This window comes from Eleutherodactylus coqui, chromosome 3 (assembly GCF_035609145.1).
Source record: "Eleutherodactylus coqui strain aEleCoq1 chromosome 3, aEleCoq1.hap1, whole genome shotgun sequence".
Taxonomy (NCBI): domain Eukaryota; kingdom Metazoa; phylum Chordata; class Amphibia; order Anura; family Eleutherodactylidae; genus Eleutherodactylus; species Eleutherodactylus coqui.
This window is the reverse complement of record NC_089839.1, coordinates 311,413,256-311,428,403: the sequence shown is the minus strand read 5'-3', so window position 1 is coordinate 311,428,403 and position 15,148 is coordinate 311,413,256. Positions and strand designations below refer to the sequence as shown.

The window sequence follows — 15,148 nt, the reverse complement described above, 5'->3', positions numbered from 1 at the left end:
TCCCCCTCCTGCTGACTGCGGGGGTGTAGATGGGTTGCGGGAAGGTGTCCCCCTCCTAATGACTGCGGGGGTGCAGATGGGTCGCGGGAAGGTGTCCCCCTCCTGCTGACTGCGGGGGTGCAGATGGGTCGCGGGAAGGTGTCCCCCTCCTGCTGACTGCGGGGGTGCAGATGGGTCGCGGGAAGGTGTCCCCCCTCCTGCTGACTGCGGGGGTGTAGATGGGTCGCGGGAAGGTGTCCCCCTCCTGCTGACTGCGGGGGTGTAGATGGGTCGCGGGAAGGTGTCCCCCCTCCTGCTGACTGCGGGGGTGCAGATGGGTTGCGGGAAGGTGTCCCCCTCCTGCTGACTGCGGGGGTGTAGATCGGTTGCGGGAAGGTGTCCCCCTCCTGCTGACTGCGGGGGTGTAGATGGGTTGCGGGAAGGTATCCCCCTCCTGCTGACTGCGGGGGTGTAGATGGGTTGCGGGAAGGTGTCCCCCTCCTGCTGACTGCGGGGGGGGGGGGTAGATGGGTTGCGGGAAGGTGTCCCCCTCCTGCTGACTGCGGGGGGGTAGATGGGTTGCGGGAAGGTGTCCCCCCTCCTGCTGACTGCGGGGGTGTAGATGGGTTGCGGGAAGCTGTCCCCCTCCTGCTGACTGCGGGGGTGTAGATGGGTTGCGGGAAGGTGTCCCCCTCCTGCTGACTGCGGGGGTGTAGATGGGTTGCGGGAAGGTGTCCCCCTCCTGCTGACTGCGGGGGTGCAGATGGGTCGGGGGAAGGTGTCCCCCTCCTGCTGACCGCGGGGGTGCAGATGGGTCGCGGGAAGGTGTCCCCCTCCTGCTGACTGCGGGGGTGCAGATGGGTCGTGGGAAGGTGTCCCCCTCCTGCTGACCGCGGGGGTGCAGATGGGTCGCGGGAAGGTGTCCCCCTCCTGCTGACCGCGGGGGTGCAGATGGGTCGCGGGAAGGTGTCCCCCTCCTGCTGACCGCGGGGGTGCAGATGGGTCGCGGGAAGGTGTCCCCCTCCTGCTGACCGCGGGGGTGCAGATGGGTCGCGGGAAGGTGTCCCCCTCCTGCTGACTGTTTATTTGTGCAGTCAGGTTTGGCTGTAGCATCTAAAGAGTTAACTGTTGCGGTCAAAGTTAACTCTGATCACGGCAGTTACCGGCGACTGTCAGCTGTCGGAAAAAGCCGATAGCCGCCAGTACGGAGCAGACTCGGCTCCCATGCCGGCCCGACATACACTTCACAAGCGCCCAACATAAATTTACATTAGGCGGTCATGAAGTGGTTAAACCACGTAAAATATTTTATAAATTTTCAAAACCTTTCCTTGCTCCTCTTCATTATCTAATGTCTTCTACTCCAGTCACCCCCAGAGCTGCATTCAGAATTCTGCTATCTCCCACCAATCCATCTGTCGGTTACCTGAACTCTGCAAACCATCACATGACCTGAGCACATAGCTCTGCAACCGGCCTTGTGGATGCAGCTTTGGCTGTGACTGGAGCCACATCATCAATCAGAATGCACGCAGGATACAAAGTATATGTAATATGACCTCCAGTTGATGTAAATGTATCCTGGGGAGGCTGTGGAGCGGCTTTCTAGTAAATCTCTACTGCGGCTGATATTTCCAATACAGAGATGCAAATAGTTGTATGTAAATGCCGAGCGATGCCATACGATACGCAGCCATACGATACACGGGGGCGCCAGGAGGGCCGATTTGCATGATTCAGTATAAATACATTTGCATAGTTGAAAATTACAGGGGGGGGGGGGGGGGGGAGGGGGTAACAAAAAGACTGCAAGTCGTCGGTGTTGGAGATCAGTAATGTAGCTGTGCGGCGTCCTTGTAAATGCAGCCCAGCCATTCACATATATGGCCATCCAGTAGTATTGCACTTCCGCTACTACAGCCGCAGTATGGGGGAATGTGCAGCTGTCTGCAGCCTCCCCAGGAAAAAACAGCTGATCGCAGAGGGCGCCGCGAACGGGATTCAAGCAGTCAGCTGTTTGCCCCGAACAGCGCATTATAGGAGGGATTGTGGAAGTTGGCACAACCCCTTTAACAGACATGATGACATCATACAACTACTGTGCCCTGCATTATTTGGTATCGCAGGTGTGGCCTCTACATCAAATAGGAGCAGGAGGTGTGGCTATGGGGAGACTATAAAAAAAAAAACCTCCCCCGTCTCCTTGTCACCTCCCCCTTCCCTAACAGCACCATAACTAAAGGCCCATTTACACGCAAAGATAATCTTTTAAACTACTGAAAGTTTTAGCGATCATTTTGCCAAAAGTGTTAATGGACACTAATGTCCATTAACACTTTATCATCTTCATTTGCATGTAAAAGGGCCTCTGAGATCTGTTTGCAGAGCCCAGCATGTGGGCTGGGCTCTGCACACCGCTGCATTGTTCTCGTCAGGCTGCTGACAGAATACAATGTAATCTTCCAACACAGGAGAACACAGCATGCGGTCTATCGAGCCATACTTTATTTCTCTGTGGCTGAATAATGGATTTTAAGCTTACCTTACAATCACCGTTCAGACAAAAAGTGCGCAATGGCCGAATTTACACGCAGCGATTATCGCTCATTTGCAGCCGCTTGAACGAATTTTGAGCGATAATCGTTGCGTGTAAGCGGGCCTTTAGTTTATAGTATTGTGGGGACGTGACAGGTTCCCTTTAACCCCTTAGTGATGGAGCTTTTTTGCTTTTTTCCCATTTTTGTTTTTTCCTCTGCCCCCTTATAAAAAAAATAATTGTAACCCCTTTATTTATCCATCGACGTCGCTGTATGAGGGCTTGTTTTTTGCAGGACGAGTTGTATTTTTCAATGGTGCAGGGGGATGGCTTGATAGGTATTCTGTCGTGACAGCCCTGGGGCCTTTCAGAAGGACCCAGGCTGTCATGACACCCACACGGCTCTCCCGATCTCATTATGGGGTGGCCGTACGGGACCCCCAAACATCGTTTGGGGGATTTAAATGCCACTGTCAGAATTGACAACGGCATTTAAAGGATTAACAGCCCAGATTGTCCGGGCGGCTTGTTGGAGCTGTTGCCCGCGGATGTCAGCTGTAAGAAACAGCTGACACCCGCGATGTATAGAGGAAGATAGCAGCGCAATCTCCCTCCATACACGTCCTGCAACGGCAGGAAGTAAAAACATGGTAGGGTGGTCACTAAGGGGTTAAATAAACACTGAACAGACAAGACGCAGTCCTGTTATAAAGAGCCGGAGACAGTCCGTAAGCTGCAATACCTGTAAGGTGCCGGATGAATTTGAAGAGTCATGATGACTAGTGTGTGCAGAGGAATCTGTAGTTTCCGAGGCGGCCTCGCTTCTTGAGATTTCCTCTGTAAGACACCAAAGACAGAGACGAGGCACGATAACATTCAGTAGCTTGTAAATCAGAGCTGGAGGAGAGAAGCCTCATTCATACAGCTCGTTCCAATCTCTAAGTCATCTTCTGAGCAGATTTCCGGGGCCGCCCCAATATTAAGGCTCCACCCCCTTGACTATATGCAGTAATTACTTGATGACCTTCCATTACTCTCTAGTTGGTTTAGTTACTTGAATATGATTAGAGATGAGCGAGCATTGCCCTTAGCGAGTACCTGTCCGCTCGAGAGAAAAGGTTCGGGTGCCGGCGCGGGGGAGCGGTGAGTTACGGCAGTCAGCAGGGGGGAGCGGGGTGAGAGAGAGATCTCCCCTCCGTTCCTCCCCACTCTTCCCCGCCGGCACCCGAACCTTTTCTCTAGAGTGGGCAGGTACTCGCTAAGGGCAATGCTCGCTCATCACTAAATATGATCATTCTGTAGTTTTACAGCTTAGTTGCACTGTCTAATTGGTGTCTGTCTCATCGGGGGCCTGGGCTGCCGCACCAAGGCGAACGGGTCGGATTCCGCATGTGGGAGTCTGCAGCAGAATCCAACCGTGACCGCAGCCGGCGTCTGTGTGTACCTGTCAGCTTCTCCTTTTATCTGTATTGTGGATGGTACACACAGCTCGCCGTCGGACATGCGCAGTGCAGATTTTTTTTCTTCTGTTTGTTTTTACGGCGCCATCCCTAGGCGATAACGCGAGTACCCGCAACCTATCCGCAATGTCAATGGCCGCGGGTCGGATGGCTTCCATTGACTTCAATGGGAGCCGTCTGTGCAGAATCCGCACTAAAATAGAACATGCTGCGATTTTTCCTCCGCTCGTGGAAATTGCAATTGACGTCCGCGAGTGTGCAGGAAGAAGCGTTTTTACATGGCGGGCTACGAGCAGTATATGAAAATCCGTTCTTGTGCAGCCGGCCTTAGGCCTCATGCACACATCCACAGTACAGAAGCAATGACAGGTAAGCAGGGTCGCCGGCAGATTCCTTACACTGCAGCCCTGCTTGTAGACATTTGGCTCCCGGCTCAGCGATAGTCAGTGACTTCTTACTGTCAGTTTATTGTCTTGCATTTCATAACGAGGAGGATTCTTGACAAGGTAAATGGGCATTCTCATCTCGGACTTTCGTAGAACATATCCATGGGATGTGCCCGGACAGTCTGATACATGCGGGTGCCAACTACGGGATCCACATTTGTCTCTAGTTCTGCCACCAGCCTGGCTTAATACAAAAGCTGGGGGTGGTCGGGACTTACGGTAACAGCCAGGCGGCTTTCATTATGCCATTTCTTTAAAGGGGTATTCTGGGCTTTTTTAAATAATGACCTTTCCTCTGGATAGGCCATCAGTAGTTGATGGACGGGGGTCTGCCACTCGGGTTCCCCCTATCAGCGGGGCCAGACGTTATCTTCAATGGTCAGAGGAAGCAGGGGAGTATCGGCTTCTCTCCCATTGAGATCAATGAGAGCGCCAGGCTGCTCTTACACTTCCTGCTCAAGATGTGACGTCCTGGCCGGGGTCCTGAGCAGGAAGTGTAGGCGCAGAGCGCGGAGCCCCATCCATCAACTACCGATGACCTATCCATGGGATAGACCATCAGTTAAGAATACCCCTTTAAGACCCCTTGAACAGCTGTGGCTTATCATCAGTTCTCTCCAGCATATCCTTCAGAGGAGCCAACAGCCGCACATTGGGAATCGCGGGTCTTAAACGTACCTCGTGGGTAAGTGAAGGGGGCAGGATGGCCATCGCGGTTACGTTGTAGGACTTGCTCCATGAAGGTCAGGTGATCCGGATCATCCAGTGGAATCTCCTGGTCATTCAGGTCACTCTGAAGGCAGCTGTGAAATAAGCTGAGCAGCATATCGTTTGGCAGCGAGGCCTCCGCGGCGCAAGAACCTTCCGCTTCAGCTTGGAAAAAGAGGCAAAAATCTTATCATAAAGTGAATGCCGACCCTACAGGACCAATAGGATCTGAACAGAAGCACAATTATCGGCTGCTTTCTGAATATTTCTTTACAGCGGTTGGAGTTCCCTTCTCTTGATATAAAGTCCAAGTTCCCTGCATGGATGTAGAGTGAAATCATAAAGTGCACTGCCTGCAGCCACCACTAGAGGCAGCTGAGGAACCTAAAAGGGGCTCCATGAAAAGAACTTATGCCCTATCCACAGCACAGGGGAGAAGTATGATTGGTTGAGGACCGACGGCTCATCGATCTAGAGAAGAAGTTCATGAGTGTCCGAAGTAAATGGACTGGTGCTCATATTTAACTTGTACTTCTCATTCCCGCCTCTAATACTTCTCCAGAGCAGCACCTGTCCTCTGGAACACACTTCCCAAAACTATCTGGGGAATCCCCAACATGCTCTAATAATGCACCTCTTCAGAGAGGCAAACAATATCCCCTAAACCAAACCCCTCTGTACCCCCCTGATAACATGCTCCTGTTCCACAGACTGCAATCTCTGCTAATCGCAATCAACCGCCCCCCTGAAGTCACACCGATTCAGCTCAATTTGACCATTGTCTTTGTTTAGTGGGACAACCCCAATGCACATGACACAGAAAGAGAACATATGAGCGCATTACAATATTTATTTTTTTTCACCCCTAGGGGCCTTTTACACGACCTGATGATTGAGCATAGGCAATCTCCTGCACATTCATTAGCCTGATCACTGCTTGTGTAAATATGCCCCCAATCACCAGATGAACGAACAAAGTACTGATGGCCTATCCTCATAAGGGTTCGCTGCTCTGGATCCCTACTCTGAATTAGAGTCACCAGAAGCGGCTATATGGCATGCCACATACAGTGCCGCACACTCTGCAGTGGCCCAGAATGGTACTGCAGGCAAAGTTCCCAATCACTGTGAATGCAGTACCATCCAGGCCACTGATGAGTGCAGTCCCAGAAAGCAGCTGACCAGCAGGCAGAACGCAGGCAGCGACCCTCACCAACCAACTACTGATGGCCTATGCTAAGGACAGGCGGTGAACAGTTTACAGAGGACAGCCTCTTTGACAGTTTCAGTTTTTTACATTTTGGCAGCTCTTTAGAACATAAAATCAGCGACCTGATTGGCCGCTACGGACAGTTGTATGCTTGTGTGATCAACGCTTCATTTACTGCCATGGGATGAAGGAAGATTGTTGAACACATCGATCTCCCTCCATCTCACAGAAGTAGCGGTGCAGCAGTCGATCACGTGCATCACCTCTCCATTCACATGGGGCATTCGGGGTGCACAGATTTGGGAGTCTCCGTGGTCGGACCTCCAGAGATCACACATTTATATTGAGGCCTGTGAATAAATAACATTAGTAGGAAACCCCTTCAAAAAACTTTACCAGCACCAGAGACATCAGTTCACCACCAGGGGCCACTAGAGAGCATATACCTCTATGTCTGCCTGCAGGAGACTCCGACAGTTTGAAATACCTGATAATTCGGAATCTTCCAACTTTTGGATTATCAGACTTCTAGTGCATCATTCTTACCTCGGCTTAGCGTTAAGAAGAACATTTCAATCTGTTGGCATTTCGGCAGCAGTTTCATCAGATCGAAGTGAAATGGGACCTCTTTAATGCACAGCCCACTGCACTCCAGGGGATCTGCAACAAGGGAACGGAGAGTGGATGCCCAGTAGTGGGTACACAAGTTATCTGCAAGTCCCACCTCTCTGCACAGGACTAGCTAAGGTCCGTGTTCTGCAGTGCTGGCTGAAGAGCAGTTACGATCAGTGACCATAGCAGAGCCGCATTGCCTGCTGCAGTCTGACTTCTGTAGCAGCGCCACATTAGGACACGGCTGTAATCAGAGCTTCCAGCTTTGCTGCATTGTCTGTTGGGGTCTGAGGTGGTCTACAATCCAACTGCTATCTCATTAAATGCTTATATAGGTTTCTGTCCCTCCTCCATGCTTTATACTGCAGCTCTGCTTGTCCAGATTGGATGTGGAGTATAAGAAGCCGCTCAGCAGGAAGCATGGAGAGAGGATTTCTACTACTGCAAAAAGAGTAAATTATAAAATACAAGTAATATAACCCTCCGAGGGAAGGAGCCTCTATAATGAGGAGTAGCCTGGAGATCTATCCTAAAAGCCAGTGAGGAAGCCAAGATCCATCTGAGAGGTGGAGACTAAATGTATGTTTGTACGGCGGAATCCACAAGGGATTTTTCAGCGTAGATTTCCGCCTTTAAAACCGCAGCAGACGTCCTTGGCTGAGCCATACACCGCTGCCATTCATCCGCCATGACGCATACCGCGGATCCACATGAGATTTAGCCCTTAGAAATGGGCAAAATCCACAAGTGGGATTTCCTCTGCAGATTCCAACAGGCCACTTTGTTTTCCTGCAATGAGGATTTGAAATCTGCAGCCGATAGACATCGTGAAGGTGACGGGAATGAATGGCGCGTGTACTGGACGCGGATTCTGCTGCAGCTTCTATGCCGTGTAAGCCCATCCTTAATGCTCCTCCAATTCTGCAGCCTGTGAGGTGTGACCCCGTTACTTCGCATCCTCTCACCTGTCCGGTCAGCTTTGCTCAGCATTGGAGAGCCGCCATCTTTGTTTTGGCAGAGTTGAACAATGTACTCGAATGTCAGCATGATGTTTATACAGCTCTGATCTCGGGGGAACAGCTGCAAGGAAGACAGAAGAGTTAACGATCGCACAGGAAACACGAGCCGCGGGGATCAACGAGAGAACAGGGAAAATGGGACGCGAAACTTCCCCGGTAACCGAAATCACCGCGTTGTCAACATAGTATATCGGGCCAAATGAAGACAACGTCCATCTGGTTCAGCCTGTCCTCTTCTGAAGAGCTTGAAAAAACGGAAAACTACGTAAACTCTGCTTTTTCTCAGTTCTATTAATGTCTGAAAGAGCTGGGGGACAAAAACATGGCCGCTAACACCAATTACGCATCGCAGCCTGTCTAAAGACTTCCCGATGAACCGCTGAGCAGAGCACGAGAGGCGGCGTGTTCTGCGCTAAACATCTACATCTCTGGATGGCAAATCTGCCCAAGTAACAACCCTGTCGACGAGCGCAGCCAACAATCTTGGGTCACGAAGGCTTCCTGCCCGTCAGAGGAGACGGCGATCAGCCGGGCTGCATTAATACTGACCGAGATAAGCGGTGCCTGCGGGCTGCTAATCCTCATCTCCATCTTATGTGTCTGGTCTTAAAGAGTAACTGCACTTTATAAAAAATTGTGAGATGCCAAAGGTTTTCATCAGTGGGTTCCGGGTGCTGAGTTTTTATAAAGTGCAGCGACTCCTTAACCCTTTCCAATCCAATTTGTATCCTGGTTTTCCTAGGGGGCTTACTCTTTTTCTGCCGTTATACAATGGCGCTATCTGCTGGCTAAAGCCAGTACTGCATGAGGTGATACATTGGATAGGCTCCGACAGCAGAGAGTCTGGCAATATACAGTAAGAGAACCCCGACGGACGTCTTCCAACATCAGAGCTGTACAGCCGTAAATCATAATGTCTTTAAACGTCAGACAGTGGATTGGAAAGGGTTAATGGTGCTTTCACGCACAGGGGAAAATCTGCATCAAATTCTGCAAATAAATCAACACCAGGGTGCGGGTTTTTTTTTTTTTGTAGAATTTGTAAAAATCCTTTAGGCTATTTCCCCATGTACCCTACAGGTTCGCTCACACAGCGTAACTGCTGCGGATTGGCCACAGCTGAAGAGTCTGCATCAAAATCCACAGCATTGGTGTGGATTTTGACCTGCATCGCCGTTCCTCTCCCCTCACTGCAGCACATAGAGCAGCCCTAACCCTGCAACCACAAGTAAGTGCTGCATCTGCCGGTCAGGGAATGTGCCCACTTCACCTAACTGGCGGCTGCAGCACGCAGTAGTGATTGGCGGGTGAGGGATGTAGTTCTAGGGTGAGTGCTGCTCCGTGCTCTGCAGTGAGGGGCTTCTGATCGCGAGGTGAGAGGAGCGGCATTGCAGCCCGAAATCAGATGCAGATCTGCAGCAGATATCAAATCAAAATCCGCGATGGTGCAGATTTGTACACGGCTTATGATGCACCGTGTGTGAACGAGCCCTAAAAAAGGTTTCCACGTTCTAAAAATAATTTTGAAGAGGGCAGTAAATGGGTAACAATGCAGTATAGTCGCCACTCTGATGCCTCGCTGCTGTTCCTGCGCTCACCACTAGTCTGTGCTTACTAGAGCACAGTGGTGACTTTCCATATACATACAGATGACTGCTGCAATCACTGGCCCTACGGTGCGGAGGTCACTGATTAGCTGCAGTCCTCATGTGTGTATAGGTAATGTCACTAAACACATAAGGGTGGGGAAGGGAGGGGTTGGCGCTGCGTCGGCGGATGGAAACAGAAGAATTCAGTATGTTCAGATTTTCAATATCTGAAAGCAAACAAGAATGATTCTATTTACTTGACAGCAAGCAGAGATGCCAGGAAATGGAAAGTATATTAGAAAGTGGCAGTAACTAATGGGGCGGTCTCCGCCGGTTGATCAATTTATTCTGTATCTATGGCCGGTGTTACATTTCACAGCCAGGTTCAACGTCGATGGCCCGAAGACTGGTTACAGCACGGAGATATATCATACAGCATTACTTCCCACAGAGGCCCGGATACGACAGGCCTCCCCGTCGGCCAGATACTTACTGCCTGCGGGATCTCGGAGTACATGAGGCCTTGCAGATGCTTCCAGTCCTCCGAGGTCCCCATGACGGAGCCGCTCTGAGGTTCCACCCAGCACTCCGACACCAGATGCAGCTCTGTGTCCTGCTCTATGGCCTCCACCTCTGTGTCATTGTCTTCATCCGTGGAGAAGCTGCACAAGGATGAAGGAGAACACTTTATAATTACCGACACCCCAGGCTGGAGATGTACACTTACCTGCAGGTATGTACTGAAAGTGCTGCTGCAGACCAGCAACCTCCCCATATAGCATTACAGTGCTGACTATAGACCATATGGCAAGATGGGCAGATTGCTAATGCCTTTCATGGCAGTGGAGGTGGGAAGACTTTTAATTGACAACCAAATAGCACCCCACAATCTCATTGCAGGGGGCTGTTCAGGACCCCCACAAACTCGGATCAGGGCATTTAAATGTCACTCTGAGCGTTGACAGCGGCATTTAAAGGGTTAACACATGCGATCCGTGTGAGTGCTGATCGTGGCCGTTGCTGATGGGTGTCAGCTCTCAGAAACAGCCGGCACACACCCTGTATGTAGCGGGATTGGCTACCGATCCCGCTCCATACAAATGCAGACTCTGGAGGGCGTAGATGGACGCCCAAAAGCGTAAAGGCATTGTCCAGCTTTGAGGTACTGATGGCCTGTGCTCAGCATGGCCGACCGATAGTAGATTGGCTATAGGAACTTTGCCTGTAATATCAAGCAGCACCAGAGGAGTAAGAATGGAGGTTTCTGCCTCCTACACACAGCAGCCCCATGCACCAGCACACCGGCCCGGTGGACAACCGATAGACGAGGGTCCTCTACTGTTCATGGCCATCAGCAGTTTAATAATGGACAATCCCTTTAATCTTGCAGCCAGGCCTCCTTCCGGATATCCCTTTAATACTCTACAGCAGTCGGGACGGAACGTACCTATCCTTGGTGGAGGTCACATGTGGCGGAAAGAGAATGTACTGGATGATGCAGCTGTGCTTCTCTATACTGCCTTCACCTATAGAATCGTTCTGCAAGAAAGGAACGCAATGATTGTACAACAATCCAAAGTCAAGTTCACAATGTGCGTTCTGCAGACATTTCCCCTGCTGTATGTAGTCAAAGCGAGAGTCTAGATGTTCTAGGAATGAGCTTTGTTAGAATGTGGGTAAGAACTATCAGGCAGCTTGGGTTGGTTTCACACCAGCGTGTCTGGCTTCTGCATTCAGCTCCATCTTACAGTGTTTCCCTGAAAATAAGACCCTGTCTTATATATTTATTTTTGCCCCAAAAGAGGCACAGGGTCTTATTTTCTGAGGGTGTCTTATACTCACCTGTCCCGCAGCGTTTGAGGTTCTCGTGCTGATCTCCGGCGCTACGGCAGGCTGCCGTGTCCTCAGCGTTGACATAGCACTCTTTTCCTAGTGACGGGGTTTTTAATACCCCGCCTCCAGCACTCCAGTGCTGTGATTGGATCAAGAGCGCTGTTGCTCAGTCAATCAGTGTCGGTGCTCGATGAACCAATCACAGCCATTCAGTGAGGTCATTTACTGAACGGCTGTGAATGATCAAGCGCCGCTTGTGATCCAATCACAGTATTCGCTTGCTGGAGGTGGGGTATTCAAAGCTCCATCACCAGGAAGAGAGTGCTATGTCAACGCTGAGGACATGGCAGCCTGCTGGGGGCCAGCGCGAGGGACTCAGATGCCGCCATCTAGGTGAGTATTGCTGTGCTTTGTTTTCTTTTTTCAATGTACTTTAGCTAGGGCTTATTTTTGGGGGATGGCTTATATTTCAAGCCTCCCCTGAAAATCAGGATAGGGCTTATTTTTGGGGAAACACGGTAGGAGCCGAAGAAGTGTAAAAATAGAAGTGTCAGAGGGTCCCGTGGCCCCCATCCTCATTACTGAACCCCTCACAGTGAGGAGGAGACTGAATGAAGTATTGGTAGTGCAAGCGCCCTAGCGCTCCATTCACCTACAATGGGAGATAGCCGAGCAGCTATTTCTGTAAGCCCGCTAACCGCAGCGTTCTTCCATTCACAGTGATGTCACTGCGGGTAGATAAGCGACCCTCGCAGTGACACGAAGAGCGGGACAACGGGGTTCTGTTCTGGAGATTGGTGGGGGTCTCAGAGGTGAGACCGCCACCGATCAGCAAGTCATTCCCTTGTGGATTTCCTGTGAATAGGGAAAAACTTGCAATTGTAGTGCAGCGCCTTTAAGGCCGCACTTACATGAGCGTTGTGATACTGAGCCGAGAAACTCGGACCGATATCACATGTGTGAAGCTGTGATCTGTCCTGCGAGTGCCATGCATCTAGTGAGAACCTCCATCGCTGCTCATGTATGAAAACCGCATGTTAAGTCAGTAATAAGGATAGAAAATCGCACCAGACTTGCATGAATCCGGCACTTAGATGCGAGTACGGTGCGATGTTTCTTTAACAGAATCACCCACTAGAGGACACGATGCCATTCTTCTCTCGCAGCATTGGGGTACAGAAGCAGCGCCCATGTAAAGCCACACATTTAACAGCTTTTTTTCATGTAGATCTCGCGCCGCACAGAAATCGCCCGTGTAAACACGCCCTAAGAGAGGAGCCGCTCACCTGAATGGGGACCTCTAATACCATGTTAATGATGCCTTCTCCGCTGGATGCAAAGTGGAAGCCTTCAGAGAGTCGGATCCTGCAGGGGAGAAAAGAATGAGGACCGGTGACAACCCGCCAGAAAGGAGCCGCATCTCTAGTATACCGGACCGCTATATTTACCACTCTTGGTCTTAAACATAAAAGCTCTCTTGGCTCATCAGGAAAGCCACATACAGGGATGGTTCCCACGGTAAGGAGGATTTCTGGAATCTTCTACCTACGGTGGAACTGCCCGCACGGCCCCACGCCTACCCTGCCCGCACGGCCCCACGCCTACCCTGCCCGCACGGCCCCACGCCTACCCTGCCCGCACGGCCCCACGCCTACCCTGCCCGCACGGCCCCACGCCTACCCTGCCCGCACGGCCTCACGCCTACCCTGCCCGCACGGCCCCACGCCTACCCTGCCCGCACGGCCCCACGCCTACCCTGCCCGCACGGCCCCACGCCTACCCTGCCCGCACGGCCCCACGCCTACACTGCCCGCACGGCCCCACGCCTACCCTGCCCGCACGGCCCCACGCCTACCCTGCCCGCACGGCCCCACGCCTACCCTGCCGACACGGCCCCACGCCTACCCTGCCCGCACGGCCCCACGCCTACCCTGCCCGCACGGCCCCACGCCTACCCTGCCCGCACGGCCCCACGCCTACCCTGCCCGCACGGCCCCACGCCTACCCTGCCCGCACGGCCCCACGCCTACCCTGCCCGCACGGCCCCACGCCTACCCTGCCCGCACGGCCCCACGCCTACCCTGCCCGCACGGCCCCACGCCTACCCTGCCCGCACGGCCCCACGCCTACCCTGCCCGCGCGGCCCCACGCCTATTCTACATGCATATAGAAATATTGTACTTTTCCTTCCAGTCACATCCAATCCTGACCATGTGAGAAGCAAGAAGTGGAAGAAAAGCACAGCAATCCCATTGATTTCAATGAGCGTGAAGCTGGCACTCCCACCTCCTGCGGTGAGCGCCGATCATGGCGTCCGGCCCACTGCACTGACAGACGGCCGGACGACCAAGTGATGGATGGGGGCCCGACTGGCATAACCTCGTCCATCAACGACCGATGACCAATCCAGAGGACAGGCCATCAGTTCAAAAGAGCCCAGAATACCCCTTTAGAGGTCTTCAGACATAGTAATACAAGATATCTTGGCACAGCCCAACCAGGACCTCCTCAGTGATGTAACCACAAAGGTACGGCTTCAGCACTTGTAGCGGTGAGAGAAGAGAACGTACTCGGTCAGAGTGGACAGGATCTGTGCCAGGGCTGTGGTGGGCACGCTGGTCGCCAGGCCGGACTGCACACACCAGATCCACCTCTGATGATAGAAGTAGCGGGATAAGGAGGCCAGCGTGGAGGAGGCCGAGCGATTGGTGATAAGAGGTCCGGGAACGGCTGTGTGCTGCGCCAGGCTTTCCAAGTTCAGGATGAAAGGAGTTCGGTAATCCAGAGGAAGCTTGTCGTACCTGCAAGAAAAGACGGAGCGTGTGATGCCGCAGGCGGCGGGGTAAGAGCTACGAGGAGACTGGAGTCAGAACTTCTAGGACCATAAAGGGTGATCCGGACTTGTGGGCATAAAGTAACCCAGTATAAAGAATAGGTCTGCAACCTTATACATGTATTATACCTTAGGCTTCACATCCTCATTATAGCAAAGATCTCTGCTTGCTGTCAATGTGTGCATATTTTTTGTTTACATTCCGAAGCTGAAAACCTATAGAGACCTAATACTTCTCACAGCTGAGGGTTTGTTCTCATTGTATCCGGTGAGGTAAAGAGACAGGACTCCAGAATACATTGTAACAAACCATCAGGACCAGAGAAACGATTTTGCTGCTTGTGCCTCAGAGGATTTGCCTACACTGGATGCAATTGTAACAAACCTTCAGCCGTGAGAAGGCCATTCTCACACAGGGCAACTACGCCACACATTTATCATGCAGTTTCAGTGGTACAATCTGCAGCCTTTTCCGCAGCAGCGATGTGGAGGAGGTCTTTAAAATCCATTGCACTGAATCAATGAGGAGACCGAGCAGCGATGCGGAATCTGAACCCTCAGCGATCGCGGCGTCAGTTAGCGGCTGCCATGTGACTGTGCGCTCTCCGTGCCGGCAGTGAGTGGTCGGTATTAGGAGGCGAGAGGAGCGTTACATTCAGGCTGCAATCAGCTGCTGATGAACCGCTGAATCAGAGTCCCAATCTGCACCGATGGCACGGATGGCACAGAGTTTGACATAAAAATGCTGCAGATTTTGCAGAAAATCTGCAACGTTTCCGTTTCACGCGACCCTTAAACTGAGAGGCGGTAAAATATTTCCACCGCCGTTCTCAATATGAACCCGCTGTGATTCTGCTGCTAAGTCAGTGTTATGGCGGATGTAGCTGGACGAACGACGCTTATTTCAGCCCATGACTTCCAAA

General features: G+C 51.9%; 1 protein-coding gene across 9 annotated transcripts in view; it reads right to left on the bottom strand.

Moving 5' to 3' along the window:
* SZT2 (SZT2 subunit of KICSTOR complex) overlaps nucleotides 1–15,148 on the bottom strand; it is a 178,938-nt gene that overhangs the window by 124,788 nt on the left and 39,002 nt on the right. For all 9 annotated transcript variants that reach the window (XM_066597912.1, XM_066597916.1, XM_066597913.1 and 6 more), the window contains exons 16-23: nucleotides 13,963–14,193; nucleotides 12,679–12,757; nucleotides 11,007–11,098; nucleotides 10,053–10,221; nucleotides 7,917–8,031; nucleotides 6,886–6,999; nucleotides 5,100–5,294; nucleotides 3,258–3,352 (exon numbers count right to left, since the gene is read on the bottom strand). In XM_066597912.1, coding sequence (XP_066454009.1) covers nucleotides 3,258–3,352; nucleotides 5,100–5,294; nucleotides 6,886–6,999; nucleotides 7,917–8,031; nucleotides 10,053–10,221; nucleotides 11,007–11,098; nucleotides 12,679–12,757; nucleotides 13,963–14,193 — 1,090 coding nt within the window. The remainder of the gene's footprint in view (nucleotides 1–3,257; nucleotides 3,353–5,099; nucleotides 5,295–6,885; nucleotides 7,000–7,916; nucleotides 8,032–10,052; nucleotides 10,222–11,006; nucleotides 11,099–12,678; nucleotides 12,758–13,962; nucleotides 14,194–15,148) is intronic.